This window comes from Choloepus didactylus, chromosome 4 (genome assembly GCF_015220235.1).
Source record: "Choloepus didactylus isolate mChoDid1 chromosome 4, mChoDid1.pri, whole genome shotgun sequence".
In the NCBI taxonomy this organism is placed as follows: domain Eukaryota; kingdom Metazoa; phylum Chordata; class Mammalia; order Pilosa; family Megalonychidae; genus Choloepus; species Choloepus didactylus.
In genome coordinates this window covers 44,155,742-44,178,192 of record NC_051310.1, presented here as the reverse complement: position 1 = coordinate 44,178,192, position 22,451 = coordinate 44,155,742, and the positions used below count along the sequence as shown (strand labels likewise).

Here is a 22,451-nt window from a genome sequence, read left to right as displayed (position 1 = left end):
CAAGGACACTTTAGACATTTTTTAAAACCTAATATTTTCCAAAAATAAAATGCATCTTTCATTTTAATTAAGGTAAATGCTTTTTACAGTTATGCAGTTATTTTTAAAGCTTAATATTTAATATATAGAAATGAATATTTTAACATAGATATGTTATGTCACTCAATAATAAAACAAATATCTCAAACCCATTACCTACTTAGGAACTAATTCATTACCAATTCCATTACATCTTCTTACATTGCTAAATCATTACTTAATTATTTCCGATAATCACAACAATTTTTTTATTCCAAATTGTAACCTTGAACAAAGATTGTTTTATTTTATGACAAAACAAATTTATCTTGCTTTCCCTTACTCATCATATTTGCAGGTATTGAGTATTCTTAGATGTAAAAAAACAAGTCCACAACACAGTACAACTTTGAACAAGCTATGAATTTTCTAAACATAGGTTTTTTGTTGTGGTGGTGGTAAAATTACATAAATTTGCAATTTTTAACCATTTTTAAGTGTACAATTCATTGACATTAATAACAGTCACAATGTTGTACAACCATCACCACCATCCATTACCAAAACAATTTCTTCACCCCAAACAGAAATTCGGTACCCATTCCCTCATTCTCCTAGCCCCTGGTAACCTCTATTCTACTTTTTATCCCTATGAATTTTCTTATTCTAGATATTTCATTTAAGTGGACTTATACAATATTTGTCATTTTCTTTCTGGCTTATATCACTTAGCATAATATTTTAAAGGTTCATCCATATTGTAGAATGTATGAGAACTTCTTTCCTTTTCATAGCTGAATAATAGTACATTATATGTATATATCAAATTTTGTTTATCCATTCATCTGTTGATGGACACTTGAGTTTTGTTTCCACCTTTCGGCTATTGTGAAAAATGTTGCTGTGAATACTAGTGTACATCTATGTGTTTGAGTCCCTGCTTTTAGTTCTTTGGGGTATATAACTAGGAGTGGAATTGCCAGGTCATATGGTAATTCTGTTTTCAACTTTCTGAGGAACTGCCAAACTGTTTTCCACAGAAGCATTAGGGATTTTATAGTACTTTTCCATAGGCAGGACTTCTGAAATAACTCTATATTAATTTTACTGGTTTTCACTGAAAGTGATGTTCATACCTGAATCATTCAGTCTTTCACATTTTATACATATGTGAAACCTATAATACAGAAGAGAGATCTGAATTAATAACCAAGCCATAATGTACCCAAATATTTTCTAGTCTTTCAAATTTATGCTGAAAATATGGAGAACAAGTTATACTTAGATAGGCCTGAGGGCACCTGCCATGTTAAGTGTTTCTTTTAGTGTCTGTCAAAATACCCATGAAGTTTTCTGAAGTATATTATATTTCATTTTTTTAAATGATGTAGTCACATAAATCTGCACAAGCTTCACCTTTCCCAGGAGGCTCTCTGTCCTTGGCCTTAGCTAATATTTTTCCTACCAATGATCATTTGGCCACAGTAAGTATACGTATCAAGATTCCTCTCTCAACTACTTTGGTGAACACAATGGATAGCTGTTATTTGGAAAAGTTCTTTCAGGAGCCTCTCTCATAGATTAGATGTGATGGGTATGATGGTGGTTTTTAAACATTGCTTGTCAGTGCTGTCACAATGAACATAAATTTTTGAGAAATTTATAATCAATAGCAGACTGACAGATCATAGTTTATATTAGGAAGTCTTGAATGGCATCTTTCCCTTTCAACCTTCCGTTACTTAGTACACTCTTCTTACATTCCTAATGCACACAATTGATAGTATTTTGGTTAGCCAAAATGCAGAAGATGAGGAATTATTGTCCTGCATCACAGAACTCAGAGCATCCCCTTGACTTCCTCCAAAACCTTCTTGAACTAGCTACAACAAGGAACTTTGCAATTGTGGAATCATTTTTATTAGTGACTTGAAGAAATTATAAGATGCTTTTCCCTCCTAAGTCCAAAAGCCACTCAGTTCTCCTAACATCTTAACTTAGACAGCAAGAAGGAAGTATCATCTTGGAAAGAATAAATGCATGACCAAACAAATTTTAATGTTTCCTTGTTACCCTTTAGATAATGCATTTGAGTTCAAAGCTCCCAAATCATACTTAGCTTTAAAAATATCTCTCTGTCTTGATTTTCCTCAAATGTTTAGTCAGTGCGGCCAAAGTTTCTTTTTGAAAATATTTTTCAGGCCAGTCATACCAGTATAAAAAAATACCACTCCAGCTGGTAGGGAATTCGATAATGACTGTTAGCATGTGAGAAGATGAATCTTATATGAGTGTTCTGCTGACAACATAAAAAGGCTACTCCTTTTGCCACTGGTCATCTTGTAGCACAAGTAATCATACTACCAAAACAGTGTAAATCATCAGCCAGCCCTTTCCACTCCTTTATTTTCATCAGCCTTTTAATTGTATATATTGCCCAGGTTCCCCAAAGATACATAGTCCTGCCTGTAAGGTTTCTGATACTCCAGAGAATCCAGAAATATGCATATTTGTTGTATGCTCTTCATTTTTATAAAATTGAAGACATTCTTTCTTTCACAGAGCCTTTGGAATATAACATGTGTGGGAAAGTAGAACAGAATGGACATTATTTCCTCAGACTCTGAAAGCAGGATCATAACTTCTTGGCACACAGCCTTTCAGCAAAATGAAATGCTAATTGCAGTCTGTGAGGAGCTGCAAACACCCACCACCAAATGTTCCTAAGGAAGCATATTAATCATATTAATTACATATTGGGGAAACTGTCTTTTGCTTATTATAAATGGGTCTCTTGTTGGAATCAGGAAACTGGGAAAAAGGAATTTTGCTCATGTTTTCCTGAAATTACATTTTCCAGTAAGCCTGTTGGCTCCCACAGCTTCAGCTGCTCACTGTTGTTTCTCTACCAAATGCTAAACTTAAAAGTCGTAATATCCAGTTAAGAAGTTACTGCTGCTTGGTTGTCATTTAAGTTTTGAATTGAGGCTCCTTTTTAAAAATTACATGTCCCAAGTATATTTGACATTAAAACTTTGGCTTCACCTGTGGGCAAACGGAAGGGATGACTTAGCATCTATATAAGTTTCTATATGTATGCAGGAGAGAGATTGTCTCATATGGTGAAATAATTTGCAACACTACTACATACTCTGTAAGTTGCCGAAGGGGACATCTGGCCAAACATTAAATGAAGTCTAATACTGACTGCTTGGAAGAGCTGCCCATTGTTTATTCCTAAACCCTTCTGAGAGATGTGGATATAGTTGCTTGTGTAATAGAGATAGATATTTGACATTTATTCCCTCAGTTATTTTTTATCTGTTGCCAACTGGGAGCCTTTCCCATTTTCCAATCAATTATGTATTTCTCTCCAACATAACTTTTCCCTCACCTTAGGCTTTTAAACCAAAACTTAGGGTAAAGCATATTTTTCTCTTTGAAGGGACTTAAACTTGGCTGGTAAGTTAACTTGATACCAACTCCAGAACAAGAACTAATCTCATCGGGATCTGATTTACCTTAAATATAGTGACCCCTATATTCTTGGCAGCATGAGTTCAAAATAAAAAACTGTCCCGTTATATATGTTATTAAATTTTTATTAATAATCTTAGCTAAGTATGAAGCAGTTTATTCTTTCCAAATGAAGTATTGTTCTTTCCATGATATTTGAAGATCTATGAAGACAAGATAGTATATGTGTGCCACAGATATGATGATGTCTTGATTCTTCTAAATTTAGTTACATGTTATAAGAGAAACTCCTTTTATTAAAAAATCTCTTGCCCTTTTTTAATGATACCTTTGTTGTGTTAATAATTCACACATTATACAATTCACCCATTTAAAGTATACAATTCAAGGATTTTTAATTATGTTCAACCATTACTACAGTTGACTTTAAAACATTTTCATTGCCTCAAAAAGAAACTCTGTACTCCTTAACTATCACAATCCTATCCACCAACCTCCACCCCCTCCCATAAGCAACCACTAATCTACTTTTTATTCTGGGCATTTCAAATAAATTGAGTCATATAATATGTGTGACTGGCTTCTTTCACTTAGCACAATATTTTCAAGATTCACCCATGTTGTAGCAAGTTTCAGAACTTCCTCTTTTTTTCTTTTTCTTTTTTTTTTTTTTTTTTTTTTTTTTTTTGCATTTCATTATTTATATAGATGTTTAAGCTCTCACACTAGGTTTTTACAAGCTGGTGAACACTGACAAATTATTTCTCCCACAGAACTATAACTACACATTCCCAGACAATATAACTATATAGTTGAACTAACATTAATACACATCACCATTTTATCAATTACATAATAAAACAAACTATCAAGTATCCAAATATTAAGTTACACAGCTTACAAGGCATATAAACTATTAGATGTCTGCTGAATCATTAGCAGAATCCTACTTTCTTTTTTTTGCAAGAGAGGTTGTGAAGAGAAGGAAAAAAATCACACTTCGAACAAAAATAAAGGTTGGTAAACAACTTCCAGTAGATATAGAAAAAAATTACAAGAATTTCAGAAATTTTTATTAAGAATTGTTGTAGCTACCCTAACAAAGCATCTCTACTTTTTAAAAAATATTTACTAAATTAAAGGTATTCTACATGTTCTGCATGAGACAAAAGCAGCATTTTACTAAAATATTTAATAGCCCCTCTCCCATTCATTTGTCAGGCCCTCCAGATTAAGTTGTACCCCAAAGTGGAAACATTAAATTAACTAAGGCTTTTTTCTCTGGAGTCATTAAAGACATGTGCTTCTGTACAATGTAGGTTTTCAAAATGGAGGTTTTCTCTGACGTCACAAAATGAGATTTATAGATAGACATTAAATAATCACTATAAAGACTTGGTAAAAAGCCAACAAAATTCAGTGGCTGAGCAAACCTGATGTATACTGGTACGAATGTGGGAAATGTAAACAAAGTGAACAGGGAAGTCAGTACATAGGCTCTACTAGAGTTCAGTGTTTGAAATGTTCCTGGGTATTTGAGCACCTAATCTATCTAAATTTCTTATATATTGATAAGAGTCTGGCATGGGAAGAGATTTAAAGAAGACTTATAACTCCATACTGCATGATTTCAGGAAAGGTCAATTGTTACAAATGATAAGCCTATTTTAAATGCGGACCAGCAAGAATCTTTTGCTAAGTGTCCAAATAGGCTGATTGTAACCCAAACATAGAGGTTGCAATTCTGTCAAACTTGTAGCATAATAAAACTGCTTTTCAATACTCCTATGGACGCTTCATTATACTTATTCACCAACATGTTGGCTAATATATATGACAAATTAGATCCTTCCTCTCGAGTTCCACTTCCAAGGCAATAGCATCAGGCACCCCAGTTTTACTGAATGCAACAGTTGTTTCTATGACCATTGGATTCTTTGAAGTGCAGCCACATTTTAGGATGATACATCTCCAAATACAAAAGTTGCTTGCTATTAGACGCTCCATGCCACTTTCATCTTATGAACTGTACTGCATCTTCATATTTCATTCCACCTTCAGTCAGTGTTAGGGCAACAAGCACTGGAGCTCTCCCAAGACCTGCAACACAATGAACAGCAATGCAGCAACCAGGTTCTTCATGAAAATTAATTTTTACAAGACTTAACCAATCATGAGTAATCTGGTTGGATGGTGGTGCACCATCATCAAAAGGCCAGTCAAGAACATGGATGCCTTCTTTCTCCACAAGAGCAGTGTCGTAAGTTGCTTCACATACTCTTACCATTGTGTTAACTCTACTTCTTAAGTTCCTCTATAAATTTGCTTAAGGTTGCATTGGTTGGATTGTGTGTAACAAGAAATCTCATGTTCTTGTATGTGACTTCCACAGTTGCTGGGCGGCTCATTCAAGCCATGTTAATTTAGTTAAAAAACACTCAAAAGCGTTACGAAAGAATTTTAAAAATTGAATACAGAAATGATATAAAGAAACCGAAGTCTACTTCCGTATACACCACTTGAAATTCTCAGTGCTATGAGTATGAAGTTGGAAGTAATGGGAAATGAAATAAACCTCCTAACAAGAAGCAGCGATTCCTCAATTCAGTAATACTGAGGCAATATAAAAAGTTCACTGAGGTTTCCCCATCCAGGTCAGAACTCTTGTAAAATGCTCGTTGATTTCAATTCAACACTTATGTGTCCAGGTTAACTACCCTTATGGGGGTTTCTTGGTGCAGTGGTAATGAGTTTCTATGGGTCACTTGTCTGCATAGAGGTCGTGCTGTGCCTGGCAGTAATCTCCACTCCCCTTCAGAAACTCCATGAATGTGAGGCCAAGAATACCACAGAACTTGGGAATATGTTTACTCATTGAAGATTGTGGCCTAATTATACAGCCGGTCCCGAGGCAGGGGTGAAACAGGCAGCGGCAGCGGTCATTGCTGGGAGGTGACAGAGCAGGCTGCGGCAGTGGCACCAGGCTCTTTTCATTCCTTTTTATGGTCAAATAATATTCCATTATATAGACATATCACATTTCGTTTACCCATTCATCAGTTGATAGATAATGGTTTCCACTTTGGGGCTATTGCAAATAATGCTGCTAGAAACATTCATGTACAAGTTTTTTTGTGGATTTATGTCCTTGCCTTTTAAGAGCTGAATTTAAATCATAGTAAGGATTCCTCTGGAAGTGTAGGCTAATAAAAGGCTGAGTATAACCTATATTTGTACTTTGAGTTAGATACAAGGGAAATTAAAATACAGTTCTCTTTCTTCAGACACTCGAGAAACAAAACACACTTTCTCGCATGCTCATACACACACACGAGAACTGTTACACATCAATTTTGCAAAAAGATACTAGTTGCCTTTTATGTACCAAGCACTGTGCTTGGTACTGGAATACAAAGATCAGTGAGATATGCTGTGACATCAGTGAATTTACAGGCTGATGCAGAAGTCAAGACATTTTCATAAAGAGCCATGATACAATGTGAAAATACCAACGTAGGTAGATACAAATGTAATGTGAATATAGAAGAGTTAAGTGCAGTCCCTCCAAACCATTCTCTATCTTATCAACAGTAAGTTCCAAAAGGGTAGCTCTGATGAAGTCATTATTCTGCTTACATATCCTTCATTGGATTCTCATAGCTCACAAAATTAAGTTGAAATTCCGTTAGTGTATTCTGTTAGTAATACTCCTCTCTCCTCTCCTTCCCTTAGCAATACTCACCTTGATCCTTCTTTATGTCTAAAATGCACCCCTTCTACTTGGTTACTTGTCCTTTAAAGCTTAATTCAGGTGTCATCTCATGTAGGAAAATTTTCTTGCTTCTTTATAAATTCATGGTTAGGTGATTTTCTGTATGACTTCTGTATCACCCTGCATGTATCTCTGTCATTGCCACATCATACTATTTCTCCATCTTCCCTATTGCATTGTACATGTGAATTCCTTGAAAACATCAGCCAGAGCTTACTAGTATTTTTGTTCCCAGTGTTTAGTATATAGTAGTGAATGAACTAATTTGCCTCAGTAAAAGAAAGAAAACAGAAGAGGTGACATCTGAGTTGAACCTTGAAGGAGGCATGAGATTTATCAGGAGGAGGAGAAGAGGAGGGAAAGAAAGACATTCCAATCCAAGGCAGTATTATCTGCAAAGGCACAGAGAGAAGAAAAAGTCCAGCATGTTTAAGATGGGACAAATCATACTTTGTATCAGAAACTGGACACGTTTCAGAAAAAAAAAAGGTCAAACTATTATAAACATTCTTCATATTGTGCTAGGAGTCTTAAATCAGCATCACAGAATTCTAATAATAGGATTTTTTTTAATTCAATTTTATTGACATTGTTCACATGCCATATAATCATCCAAAGTGTAAAATCAACTGTTCATGGTACCATTATATAGTTGTGCATTCATCACCACAGTTAATTTTTTTTCAATTTTTAGAATGTTTTCAATACTCCAGAAAAGAAATAAAAATAAAAAAGAAAACTCAAATCCTCCCATGCCCTTAACCACCCCCCACCATTATTGACTCATAGTAGTGGTATAGTACATTTGTTACTGTTGATGAAAGAATATTAAAATACTACTAACTGTAGTACATAGTTTGCAATAGGTATATTTTTCCCTATATACCCCTCTATTATTAACTTCTAGTTATATTACCGTACATTTGTTCATGAAAGAGATTTCTGATATTTGTACAGTTAATCATGGACATTGTCCACCACAAGATTCACTGTTTTATGCATTCCCATCTTTTAACCTCCAGCTTTTTTTCTGGTGACATAATGACCCTAAGCTTGCCCTTTCCACCACATTCACACACCATTCAGCACTGTTTGTTATTCTCACAATAACATGCTACTGTCACTTCTGTCTATTTCGAAACACTTAAGTTCAACCTAGTTAAACATTCTGCTCATGATAAGCAACTACTCCCCATTCTTTAGCCTTGTTCTATATAATAGTATATGTTTTTTATTTTGCAGCCTCAAACAATTTGGGTGTGTTGTAACATTTAAATAATTTGGTTATTTCTTGTCATATATACATTTTCACAAACCAGTTATTATTTGAGCCTTCTCAGAAATTTGGCAACTATTTTTTAGTGCTTATGTGTATCTTGGGATGAGGAGGTTAATTATTATTGCAAACTGCCAGAACAAAGTTTTTACTTTAGCTTCCTGAATCAAATGTCATCAAATTTTGATTGAACAGATTCTATACCATATGTGCCCTCCAGAATGGAAATACACAAGATATATGAGTAACTGGGGCATTAAGGAGAGAAATCAAATCAACTGATATGCCTTTCTCTAAACTGGCTGTCAGTAAGACCTTAGTCACTTAGACATACTAAGTGACATACTTCCAAATGTTGCAAAAACAGAAGATAATCAATAATCCTGTCCTCTCAAATTGTTATGTTAACTCAGTCATTTACATTTTAAGCCACTATGAGATCTGCATGTCAGTATCAACAGTCTTTCAAACTTACCATACTAAGCAGCACCTCTTTCTTCCTGGACAGTGGGACTGAGGAGAACCATGCTGAACATGCACTGCTTCCCCTGAGCTACTGGCAGGGGTTTAGGGAATAAAAAATAGCTGTTAATACTTATGGCCAACAGTTACCTGTAGCTTTTTAATTTTTTTTTTGTTTGTTTTAGAGAAGTTGTAGGTTTATAGAGAAATCATGCAGAAATAGAGTTCCCATATAATCCCCTCACTCTTGCAGTTTTACCTACTATTAACACTTATCATTAGTGTGGTACTTTTGCTACAATATGAAACAATATAAATATAATTATAGTATTAACTGTAGTCCATATTTACATTAGGGTTCACTATTTGTTTTGTACAATTCTACAGTTTTTTTTTAATTTTGTATTCTGGTAACATAAAAAACCTAAAACTTCCCATTTTAACTTCTTTTAAATATAAAATTGAGTGGTGTTCATTACATTTTCAATGCTGTGCTACCATTCCTATCATCCATTGCCAAAACTTTGCCATGACCCCAAACAGAAACTCCATACCAATTAAGCATTAACTCTCCCTTCCCTATCCCCACCCTAGCCCCTGGTAACCTGTATTCTAGTTTCTGACACTATGAATTTGCGTATTCTAATTATTTCATATAAGTGAGATCATACAATATCTGTCTTTTTGTGTCTGGCTTATTTCACTCAACATGGTGTCTTCAAAGTTCATCCATGTTATAGCATGTATCAGAACTTCATTCCTTTTTAAGGCTGAATAATGTTATTCCATTGTATGTATATACCATATTTTATTTATCCATTCATTGGTAGATGAACACTTGGGTTGCTTCCATCTTTTGGCTTCTGTGAATAATGCCCTTATGGACATCGTATGTAAATATCTGTTCAAGTTCCTGCTTTCAGTCATTTTGAATATATACCTAGAAGTGAGATTGCTGGGTCATATAGTAATTCTATACTTAACTTTCTGAGAAACCACCGAACTGTTTTGTACAGTGGCTGTACCATTTTACATTCCCATGAACAATTAATGGGTGTTTCTATTTCTCTAATACTTATTTTCTCTCCAATACTTATTTTCCTTTTTTTTTTAAATAATAACCATTCTAGTGGATGAAAAATGTTATCTCATTGTGGTTTTGATTTGTTGAGCATTACTTGTAGCTTTTTAAAATGTCAGAGAAACAGAAGAGCAGTAGGTAGAGGGAACATGAATGCTAATAGCTGTTGCCATTGTACTAAGGATTGGAAAATCTAAAAGCTAGATTCCAATCCAGCTTTAGCCACCTATGAAGTACATGACTTGGGTAAGTGACTTGCCCTTTATAAACCTCCCTTTCTTCATCCGTAAAATGAGGGTAATGATGACTTACTACACTTTGTGAAGGTTAAATGAGATTATCTATATATGATATCACTTAGTAATTTATAAAATTCTGTATAAACATTTGTTAGATTAACTGGGCCAGCTGCCAGCAAAACTCAGACTTTGTGCTATTTTTTATTATTAACCATTATTACTGAGCTATTCAAAATTGCAGCCAAGTCATTCTCTTAGAAAGTTATGATCTGAACTGGTGTCGAGCTTCCATTTTCACCACCACAGGCCATATTAGTTCCAGATAAAGAGCCAACAACACAGGATGTTTATTGTGATCCTTGGCAAATGCAGTGGGGCTCGGTACCAGAGACTATCGTATAGCTCTAGGTCCATTTGGGAGTTAATGTTGTATGTGTGAACCAAAACCACACATCAGACCCTCTTGTCCCACCACCTCCCTTGCCTTACAAAATATGATCCAAAGCTCCAGGATAACTCCAGAATAGGAGAGAGGCATGATTTCTTTTCCACTCCTCATCTTCCTTCTCTGCCTCCTATTTTCTTCTCTTTTACTTCTTTTAAAATAATAATAAAGGCAGGTTCTTACAGGGGATTTAGGAATTGGTCATGACTCTTCAAACTATTATTCTCACTAACACTGGTTCAATTTCCTGAGCTCTAGCCAAAAATTACCACTCAGAGTGGTTTGAATAGTCACTTCCAAAATCAAAGGCTAAGATTCAAATAGAATGATTGAGAAGCTCCTTCTTTTTCTTTACATTTTTTCTTTTTAAGAAAAAAATGGTTTCTGATTATAAAAATAACACGTTCTTTTTAGAAACCTTGAAAATTTTCAGAAAAGTGTAGCCAAGGGAATAAAATCACATATAATCCTGATTTATAGAGATAACAAATGCTTTATATTTTCATGTATATCCTTCCTGTCTTTTTTATAGATATACATGCATATATGTTAATATAGTTAAATTATATATTGTGTATACAATTTTATGTTTTTAAGCATGTCATAAGACTTTTCCTGTGTCAACGAATATTCTTTGTTAACATTACCTTAGCCTGCATAGTGTTTTATCAAAAGGATAGACCGTTGTTTATTTAAATTCCGATATTATTTATCTTTTGGTTTCTTTCCATTTTTCACTAATATAAGCAACTCTGAAATAAAAACGTGCATTAATATTTATCCATTGTCTTAGGATAGATTTCTAGAAGTGAATTTACAGGGTCAACAGGTATGAAAATGTTTAAGAATTGGCTTTCCTTTTAAAGGAAATCATATTTGGGTTAAAGGATTAATGACACATCAACTTGAGCATATCTTTGATGACGTTATAGCTAGGCATATTCAGATAATCTCTGAAAGCAGTTCTATAAGTTGACTGAATCTAATCTTTTATTACAAACACCAGGATGCATCACTTCCTTCTGTCTCATATTCCTTGGGACAGGAGTCAGAAGGTCTGACTAAGCCCATTTACAAGTGTGTCAGACATGCACACATGCCCATCTTATTTATGGCTGCCTTCTTACCCCATTGTTCTCAAAGTCCACATTTTTCTTTTATCTTTTTTTTCTGTTCTTTCAGATGGAATGGGGCGAGTCCTTGCTCAAGATGTGTATGCAAAAGACAACCTACCCCCCTTCCCAGCATCAGTGAAAGATGGCTATGCTGTCCGAGGTAAATATTTTGGTTTTCTTGAGTATCATCCAACTCACTCTGTATTTTTTTTTTCAGACTTTGGGTCATTCCAGGCATTTAGCATCTGTGGCATCAGTTTCCCCCATGGTTATCAGAAGAGCTTCATTCACAGATAAACACATTAATCTACACCTGTATATTTTCTGGCAAGATCTTGATTAAAACTTTTCAGTGAAAGTACTATGCTGACATGAAAATTCTTGCTTACAAATATATATGTAGGAATTGAATAAAAGCACTCTACTGTAAGTTAGTCCCTCAGCCCCTCAACATGCCAGGAAGCAGACCATCTAGCCTGGAAGTTTTCATGTTTTCTAGTTAGTAATATCTATATGGTCAAAGATGATCAGAACAGATTCCCAACACAAGGATAAAGTGGGTTGGTCTGTTTTCCTTCTTTAAACTCATACATCAATAAAGGGCTTCATGAAAAGAAAATATGAGGAAAACCTCTAATTCCCTGGAGGAGGCCAGCCTTCAAAGCTCTGGAGCCCCAGGTTGTACTGGCAATTGAAGCTCTCAGAGGTGGCTGAGATTGTATAAAGCTTTAAAGCACATACTAAATAGGCTTTGCCTGCCTAAAGTCCAATCTGAGAACCCAAGGTGAAAATGCAACTGAATTGCTTAGAAACTGTTATTAGTTATTAACTCAAGGCCCATATAGTTGCAGAAATATCCAAAGCATTTCCCAATTTAGCAGAGCTGTTAAAGAAGGACAATTCCTTTTTAATGGTCAGTTACAGAATTTTTTTACTGTTTCTTTTAAATTATTGTATCTAGCCATTAAAATAATCCCCCACTTTTTGCAATTAGATATATTCATTAATCTCTTCCTTCAGTCACCATCTCTTAGCAGTATCTTTTTTATGTTAGAAGCAAGACTTTGAACAAAGTCAGAGTGATCTGGGTTCTAGTGCCAGTTCAATCTTTGTAATTTTGAGCAAATCACTTAAACTTTTTGAGCCTCAGTTTCCTCATCTATAAAATAATGATAATTTTTGCAGTACTTACCCAACAAGTTGTTGTAAGGATTAAATGATGCCACAGAAGGCCTTAGTGAAGTACCTGGCACACAAAAAAAGGACACTCATAATTAATTGTCTTTTTAAATGTTTAATAGTAGTAATTATTATCATTATTATTATTATTAATATAAACACATTTACTTTGACCTCTGAAAAAAAGATAACATTTTTCTGAATTGTTACTCTCATATTCTGTGTAAATAAATTGGTAGGGAAATTGACCTTATATTTTAATTCTCATTAGTGTATTCTTTCTCAGGAAGACTATCTTGAATGAGCCTCATGTAGCAAATAACTTGATTCCACCAGATTAGAGTACTTCTGAAATTGTCAAAGCCAAAACATAAATAACAAATCCCCAGTGGCTCCTATGTTTTTTTCTTCCAAGTTTATTCCTTCTACAGTGTTTATTATAATGAATACTGTCCAGAAAGAAATTTATTTTATTTTTTAAATAACCTCATTGGTTCTTCTTGTTTCTTATTCCCTTTTTAAAAAGTAAATCCTGCTTTGATCTTATAATCCATAGCCACATAGGGTTGCTATAAAATGAAAGAAAATTCTTACTTGCAGACTAGAACAGCTAATTACTGCAGATGAAATATTGAAGGGACTAGAAAGTCTATTTTTTACATTCTTGGTAATATGAACTAGGAGAGAGTGAGAAAATAAGTTATTTGAGGCAGAACAACTCTCAAACAGAAGGTTGTTCTGTGATTTTGCATGCGGTAACGGCAGTTCAATAAAAGGAAACTATCGCTTGGAGCTTTTCTTGTTGCCAAAAAGAACAGTTAGCCTATGTAAGCCGTGAAAGAGGCTTTCTGCGACTGTGGAATATATCAAAGAAATTTTTACATATAATTACTGTTCAGTACTTATTTATTCTTTTGTGTTAGAGTAGTGATTTTTTTTAGTTATTTCACACAAAATGTCTAAAATGACATCTCACAGTATAAAAAATTCAAGAGATTGTCTACCATGCCTTGATCCTCATTATTTCTTTCTTATTAAGTATCACTAGTTCTCTAAGATATAACATAGAGATAAAACATATAACAGATAACATTTGTGGATATGGTCAGATCCCAAAGCATGTGTCTACATATCTGTTTGTGTCACTGAGGCAGCAGAAGCCATCAGTGGACAAAGAGGCATAGACTAAAAGTAACATTTGGTCTTGTAACCTTTATCTGTAATTCATAAAGACAAATGCTATGAATCCTAAAAGTCTTTTTTGCCATATCAAGTAAGTAATTAAGGTGATTTTCATTTCTTTGCAAGCAAATGCATTCGTTTATCTCGTCAGTATTGTAATACCACCGCAGGCAGTGTTTTTGTTGTTGTTTTATTGAAGAAGTTGTGGGTTTACAGAAGAATCATGCATCAAATACAGGATTCCCATATACCACCCTATTATTAACACCTTGCATTGGTGTAGTAATTTGTTACAACTGTTGAAAGCACATTTTTATAATTGTACTATTAACTATAGCCCATGGTTTAACTTAGAGTTCATTTGTGTCATATACTTTCATGAATCTTTTTTAAAAATTTTATTCTAACACCATATATAGAATCTAACGTTTTCCCCATTTAACAACATTCAGATACAGTGCTCTTAATTGCGTTCAAAATGTTGTGCTACCCTCACCAGGCAGTGTTTTATTAAAGAATATCCTTGAGGCAATTGTGGCTCTCTACCACTCTCTACTTTGTGTACCTCCTTCTCTCCATCCCTTTCTTCCTTTACTTCTATTCCTTTCTCCCATTCCCTTTATTCTCCCTTTTTTTCTTCTCCTCTGCCTTTGCCTTAGGCCTTCCAGTAATAACCAGTGGCACCTGTGAGCATTGCTAACACTCTAGGTGTAAAGAGGTTGCTAACTTGCTCTGGATTACTAAGCATTAGCCATATCCTTCAGAAACATGTGGGATAAAACTCCAAACCAGTTGAAGGATCACTTGCTTTAAGGTATGTGGGTTGAAAAATCAAGACAGTAATAAAGTGACTAAGGAAATAAGAAATACATAGGAACGGCTTTAAAGAAAAAAAAAATAATAATAATGTAAAGAAATCAGGAGTCAAATGGTGATGATATACTAATAAAAGGACCCGTAACCTAATAAACCTAAAACTGCATTCAGGAGGAAGTGAATTTGAGAAATAAAAGCAGAGAAAAGAAGATTAAAGTAGCATTTTACCAATTAGAACCCATACAATATGTTTATTCTTCATGTTTCTGAAGATATATTTCTCCCTTTACTGAATAAGCTGATCTTGATGCATTTACACCCTCCTGTGGTGATGTTGGAGCCCATTGTCTTGCAGTCTCTATTTAAGTGTTAATAAAGGCAAAAATATCTCAGAATCCCAAGTTCAACTTTCATGCAAAGGTTCAGTTTGCAAGACTTATCTCATCAGAACTTATTTTGGGAACATTTAGAAAAGAGAATATTTTGAACACGCTAGGAATTATTTTGAGAACCATGTGTAACATACAATTCTTGAAGGATATAGTAAGAAATCCTTAACCATTTGGTTAAAGTGAATTTTTAAAGCTTTTTTTTTTCTTTTTTTACATCTTGAATAAAATACATGCTTATGGAAAAATACAGAATATCAAGAACATTTTAAATTACCCATTATTTCACTGTTTTGGACACTATTACCATTTTGTTGCACTTCCTTCCAATGGGTTAAAGTAAATACTAAAATTCAGTAGACACCATCTGTAGCCTTTTTTTTTTAATTTTATTGAGATTATTCACGTACCATACAATTATCCAAAATTCCAAAGTACACAATCAGTTGCCCCCGCTAGCATCATACAGCTGTGCATCCATCACCACAGTTAATTTTTTTTCCAATTTTTAGGGCAAAAAAAATAAAGACAAAAAAGAAAACTCAGTTCCTCTCCTACCGCTAACCACCCCCCTCCATTATTGACTCATAGTATTAGTATAGTACATTTGTGACTGTTGATGAAAGAATGTTAAGATACTGTTAACTGTAGTATTTAGTTTGCAATAGGTATGTTTTTTCCCTATATACCCCTCTATTATTAGCTTCTAGTTATAGCGTCATACATTTGTTCTAGTTCATGAAAGAGATTTCTGGTATTTGTACAGTTAACCATGGACATTGTCTACCACAAGATTCACTGTTTTATGCATTCCCATCTTTTAACCTCCAACTTTCCTTCTGGTGACATATGTGACTCTAAGCTTCCCCTTTCCACCACATTCACACACCATTCAGCACTGTCAGTTATTCTTACAATAACGTGCTACCATCACCTCTCTCCATTTCCAAACACTTAGGTTGAACCTAGTTGAACATTCTGCTCATAATAAACAATCACTCCCTAATCTTTAGCCTCATTCTATATCCTGTTAACTTATATTTCACGTCTATGTGTTTACATATTATAATTAGTTCATATCAGTGAAACCATGCATTATTTGTCCTTATGGGTCTGACTTATTTCACTCAATGTAGTGCCCTCAAGGTTTCTTCAACAGCACGTTTTTTTTTTTTTACCTACCATACTTTCCGTCCTAAGTAAACAGTCAGTGGTTCCCTGTATAGTTACATATTTATGTATAGACCACCATTACTGTTATCTATAGAAGGACATCTCCATTTCTTCCACAAAGAAGGAGGAAGAGTCAAAGAAAGTAGAGAGACAAAAAAAAAAGAAAGAAAGAAAAAGAAAGAAAAAAAAAACATGACAGCTAAAAAGCAATGGAAGGAAAGAGAGAATTAAACTAAAGTAGAATAAAAGAGTCAGACAACATCACCAATGCCAGGAGTCCCATACCCCTCCCTTATTACCCCCTCTTATAGGCATTTAGCTTTGGTATATTGCCTGTTACATCAAAGGAAGCATAATACAAAGTTTCTGTTAATAAACAGAATACCACCCTATTTTTAAGACCTTGCAAGGTTGACATTCATTTGTTCTCCCTCATGTAAAAACATTTGTACATTTTATCACAATTATTGAGCACTCTAGGTTTCACTGAGTTATACAGTCCCAATCTTTATCTTTCCTCTTTCCTTCTGGTGTCCCACATGCTCCTAACCTTCCTCTTTCAACCATACTCATAGTCATCTTTGTTCAGTGTACTTACACTGCTGTGCAACCATCACCCAAAATTGTGTTCCAAACCTCTCACTCCTGTCTTTTCCTATTTGTCTTTAGTGCTCCCTTTAGTATTTACTGTAGCACAGGTATCTTGTTCACAAATTCTCCCATTGTCTGTTTGTCAGAGAATATTTTAAACTCTTCCTCATATTTGGAGGACAGTTTTGCCAGTTATAGGATTCTTGGTTGGCGGTTTTTCTCTTTCAGTATCTTAAATATACCACCCCACTTCCTTCTTGCCTCCATGGTTTCTATTGAGAAATCCGCACGTAGTCTTATCAAGCTTCCTGTGTATGTGATGGATCACTTTTCTCTTGCTGCTTTCAGGATTCTCTCTTTGTCTTTGATGTTTGATAATCTGATTATTAAGTGTCTTGGCATAGGCCTATTCACATCTTTTCTGTTTGGGGTATACTGCACTTCTTCGATCTGTAATTTTATGACTTTCATAAGAGATGGGAAATTTTCCTTGATTATTTCCTCTATTATTGCTTCTGCCCCTTTTCCCTTCTCTTCTCCTTCTAGGACACCCATGACACATATATTGGTGCATTTCATGTTGTCATTCACTTTCCTGAGACATTGCTCATACTTTTACATTCTTTTCCCTATCTGTTCTTTTGTGTGTAGGATTTCAGGTGTCTTGTTCTCCAGTTCCAGAGTGTTTTCTTCTGCCTCTTGAGATCTGCTGTTGTATGTCTCCATTGTGTTTTTCATCTCTTGTGTTGTGCCTTTCATTTCCATAGCTTCTGCCAGTTGTTTTTTGAAACTTTAGATTTCTACCTTATGTTCACCCAGTGTTTTCTTTATAGTCTTCGTCTCTTTTGTTATATCTTCCCTGAACTCATTGATTTGGTTTTTTATTTGATTTAGCATATCTCTTTGAAAATCTTTAATAGATTATTTCATTAAAGTGAAACAATATCTCAACTGTATCTTGATTGAGGTGTGTGTTTGTTCCTTTGACTGGGCCATATCTTTGTTTTTTCTGGTATAGATTATAGTTTTTTGTTGTCTTGGCTTCTGGTTTCTTTGGTTACCCCAGTCAGATTTTCCCAGACCAGAATGAGTTCAGGTCTCAGAACGAGGTTATATTCAGGGTGTATCTTAGAATAATGACAGACTTTCCTGTTAGGTTTCCACTTGCTGTGCTTTTCCTAACCTGCCCAGCAGGTGGTACCTGTCAGCCTGTCACTCCCGACTGGTGTAAGAAGATGTGTTTTGGCTTCAGTTTCTGTTTTGGCTTTTTTCCCCTAGGCTCTGTGGTCTGGTTCTGAAGGGAAAACTGGGCCCCACTTCCTTACTCTTAGGGAAAATACACCCCCTCAGGAGTTATCATATGCATGTGAATCTCTCTCTGACTCTGTTATCTGCACCCCTGTCTGGGTCAGAGCACTGCAAACTGAAAATGGCTGCAGCTCTCTCTTCTGAGCCCCTGAGGTTGAGAGAGAGAAAAAGGGACAGAAAGCCCTCTTTTGGAGCCAGTACACAGCCCCCCAGTTTCACTCGTCAGCCAGAGGTAACACCCAGTCTTCTGGGCCCCGCTCCCAGTACAGATGAGTCTTCTGGGTTCTTTAAGGTCAGTAGTCACTAAAAGCTTCTGTTTGCTTCTTGGAGGTTTGTAGCTGTAGAATTTAATTTGAAGGAAGTGATGAAAGCAATATAAATCAAACCCTAACAGCAATTCATAATGCTTAATGTTAGATCCTAAAGCTGCTCTCAGTTTCTCTCTCTTTTTTAAATGTCCAGAAAACACTTTTAGTCCTATTTACCTGTTTATTTGAAGATTCCTGGTTATAACATTTTACATAAAATTGATTTTATCAGATAACTATTCAATTCAGCAGTCTACATTTGTTAATTAAAACCCCAGTTGGAGTTCAGCTGAGCTATATTCGCTCACTGGGAGAGTGCTGCTAGTTTCTACCACAGCGAGGTTTTGCAGCAAAGCTTGCCACGGCGGGCGGGGTTCTCGGCGCGATTCCACAGCTTTTACTTACAGATTCTGTGCTGTGATCTGAGGCATTCCTCCCAGTCCAGGTTGGTGTACAAAATGTGGACGGTCATGACTATCCCCCAGCAGTTATTCCAGATTATTTACTAGTTGTTCCTGGTTGTTTATTTATTGTTCCAGGGGACTGACTAAATTCCACTCCTCTCTATGCCGCCATCTTGCCCCTCCATCTGTAGCGTTTTTGATTTAGAGTTAATTCTTATTCTCTCACAGAAGTCATGTTCCAGGGTTTCTAGTTTATCCATTTAAATACTCTTTGGCCACAGCTGGTTCTCCAACTCATTTGTCAGCCTGCTGCCTTCTACCAAAGGATACGTTGTAAGAAGTAGAGAGGCTTATGATGTGGGAATATTGCTCCTGTGAGCAGAGGTAATTTAAAATAATTAATTTAGTTAATCCCAAAAATCTTAAAACACTGTATTTAAGGAAAAATTATACTTCCTTTCCCAATACTAACAATAAATGAGAATTTTCCTCTGGAAGATGACGGTAAAGGATGTAAAATGTCTTCTCACTCATCTGTTCTACACCCAGTTCCCTACTTTCCCTAAAGAAAAAAAGACAGCAGATTTAAAATCACAAATGACTCACTTTATGTAATCCCTCAATATAATTGCAACTAGTATTAATCCTTTTATTTCAGCCTTGTCACCTTCTCTTGCCCTCACCTCACTCCAACTCTTCCTGTAATCTGTATGTTAGTATATGCATACTGTTGCCATGTGCCTATCATCCAATTTAGGAAATGTAGTTCAATAATCAGAGCAGACAAATCCTTAATCCCTCTACCTTATTTCTTGTCAAGGATATTTCCTAGGACTTTTGTAAAGTCATGCTCTCTCTACAGGCCACAGTTTATTAAGCCCCAACATTTATTGAAAATTAAAAAATAGTTATACAGTTTTCAGGAGGCTTAAAGAGAGGTCACATATGGCCAGCAAATGAAAATGTAGGACAGTTTTATGGCAGATGGTTTGGGGTGATCATTGTCTATTAAAAGTTCTTTCCTATAAGAAATGAGAAACCATTGCAATAACAAATAGTTATCTGATAGAATCAATTTTATGTAAAATGTTATAACCAGAAATCTTCAAATAAACAGGTAAATAGGACTAAAAGTGTTTTCTGGACATTTAAAAAAGAGAGAGAAACTGAGAACAGCTTCAGGATCTAACATTAAGCATTATAAATTGCTGATAGGGTTTGATTTATATTGCTTTTATCACTTGGTTCAAATTAAATTCTACAGTTAGAAAGCAGAAAAGAAAACTCATTGCATATATATCAAAATTAGGGGAAAAAAAGATTCTAAGCCTTTACTGAAATCTTCCACCGTCTTTTCTAATGTCATACTGTGGCTTGTTTAGTTAGTTTATTTCTTTCCATGCTTTAGGTCCATGTGCCACCATACCTCCACTTCCCCTCTTCCCACCCAAGCCTGTAGAATTCATCTTGAATATGGCAACTTTTTTTTTATCCTGTCTCTAAAAGATATTTAAAAGTAGATATCAGCAAGTTAGATAGATTGATAATTATTTCTCTGTCTTTATAAGAAATAGTATGCCTTGGTATTAAAGATGTAAAATCAGGACTCCTGTGGTAGTTCCCTACGTTTTTATTCCACATGTTTTCTTTTAGTCTGAATTTGTCCATATTAAGTTTGGTCTTCTAGTACTTTGCTCCTCACAAAGAGTAGTCCGTGGACCAGCAGCATCAGCATCAGTAGAAATGTAGAATCTCAAGCCCTATCCCAAACCTACTAATGTAAATCTATATTTTAGCAAGAAATCCATATGATTTGCATGTGCATTAAAGTTTGAGAAGTGCTGTTATAAGGAAAATGATAAAAATGACTCCTCTATTGGTACCAATAATCTATATTGTTGACTAACTAAGCCTTCCTTTGACCAGCAATATGTAAGTATAGTTAACAGGTAGAAAGCGTCACAGTGAGGGGAACATAGTTCAAGTGAATACGTATTCTCTCCCCAATCAGCATCTCCCCTGATAACAAAGGACCTTGCTTCTTGGAATCACTTAAGGGCTTATTCAGATTGGCCTCCCTGAGACTATAGGAGACCTGTCCCTATAGTACCACAGATAATCTGCAGTCCCTCATTATTCAGTGACATTTGTGCAAAACATTGATTTAAACATTTTCAGTGTGTGTGCATGTGCATTTCAGTGTGTTTGCATTTGTGGAAAATAGGAGAAAGGATGAAGAGTGAAGAGCAGAGGATTTCAAAAAAAAAAAAATTAAGGAAGTGGTCTCTCCTAAGGAGCTCATAATCTAGCGGAAGAGGTAAAATATACACATTGATGAAATGATTTAAGAAAACTCACAAAGCACAATACTAATTAAGTGCAAGTCAGTTTACAAACTTCCTAAGTTTTGCAAGAATGCCTAAGTCATTTCTTTATTCTTTTAACAAATATTTACTGAGTATTAACTATGCTAGACAGAATAACAACATAATCTAAGTTATACAGGATTGAGCAGAGCATCTTTCTAAACATTCTAAAGATAGTGAATGTTGATTCAGGTTTTTGAGAAAAAGATATACATGTATCAGCAGAAAATGGATGACATTTGAAATATAGCATTTTGTGTTGGAAAATAAGAGGAACAAATTATTTGTTTACTCATGCCTGCATCTTTCTAAAAAGATTTTTAGGAGCCACACTCACTCATTTGCTGAACATTTTAAACACTTAACATATTGACCATTATACAGCAAGTGCTAGGGATTCCCCTGAGACAAATAGCTGCAAATACATTAATAAATTATCATTAGAGTTACTCAGGGTACACTGGGGATATAAAAGAGGAAGTAGATGATTCTTGAGGAGTGGGGAGTCATATATGACATCACAGAGAAGTGACATGAGTTAAGTCTTAAAAGCTAAGAAGTCTTTGATCAGAGGGCAGAGATAGGGAAGTACACTCCAATGTAGGGAAGTAATGTATGTCATGGAGCTGGTGTGAGTCATCTTGATATTCTCAGGTAACTACAGTACTAGAAGTTGAAAATGGCTAGAGTATAAGATATAAGAAGGACATGGCCACAGGCCTTTACCTGCCACCACCTCTCTTGCCTCTCACCCCCACCCCCCACCCTCTCTCTCTCTCTCTCTCTCTCTGTCATACACACACACACACACACACACACACACACACACACACACACACACACTCACACA

At 35.2% G+C, this 22,451-nt stretch overlaps 1 protein-coding gene and 1 pseudogene across 7 annotated transcripts in view; one reads left to right on the top strand and one right to left on the bottom strand.

The window, feature by feature from the left end:
* The window catches only part of GPHN (gephyrin), a 784,704-nt gene that overhangs the window by 672,925 nt on the left and 89,328 nt on the right, over window positions 1–22,451 (top strand). For all 7 annotated transcript variants that reach the window (XM_037832495.1, XM_037832502.1, XM_037832496.1 and 4 more), the window contains one exon: window positions 11,953–12,045. In XM_037832495.1, coding sequence (XP_037688423.1) covers window positions 11,953–12,045 — 93 coding nt within the window. The remainder of the gene's footprint in view (window positions 1–11,952; window positions 12,046–22,451) is intronic.
* Window positions 5,393–5,912, bottom strand: LOC119531344 (annotated as a pseudogene).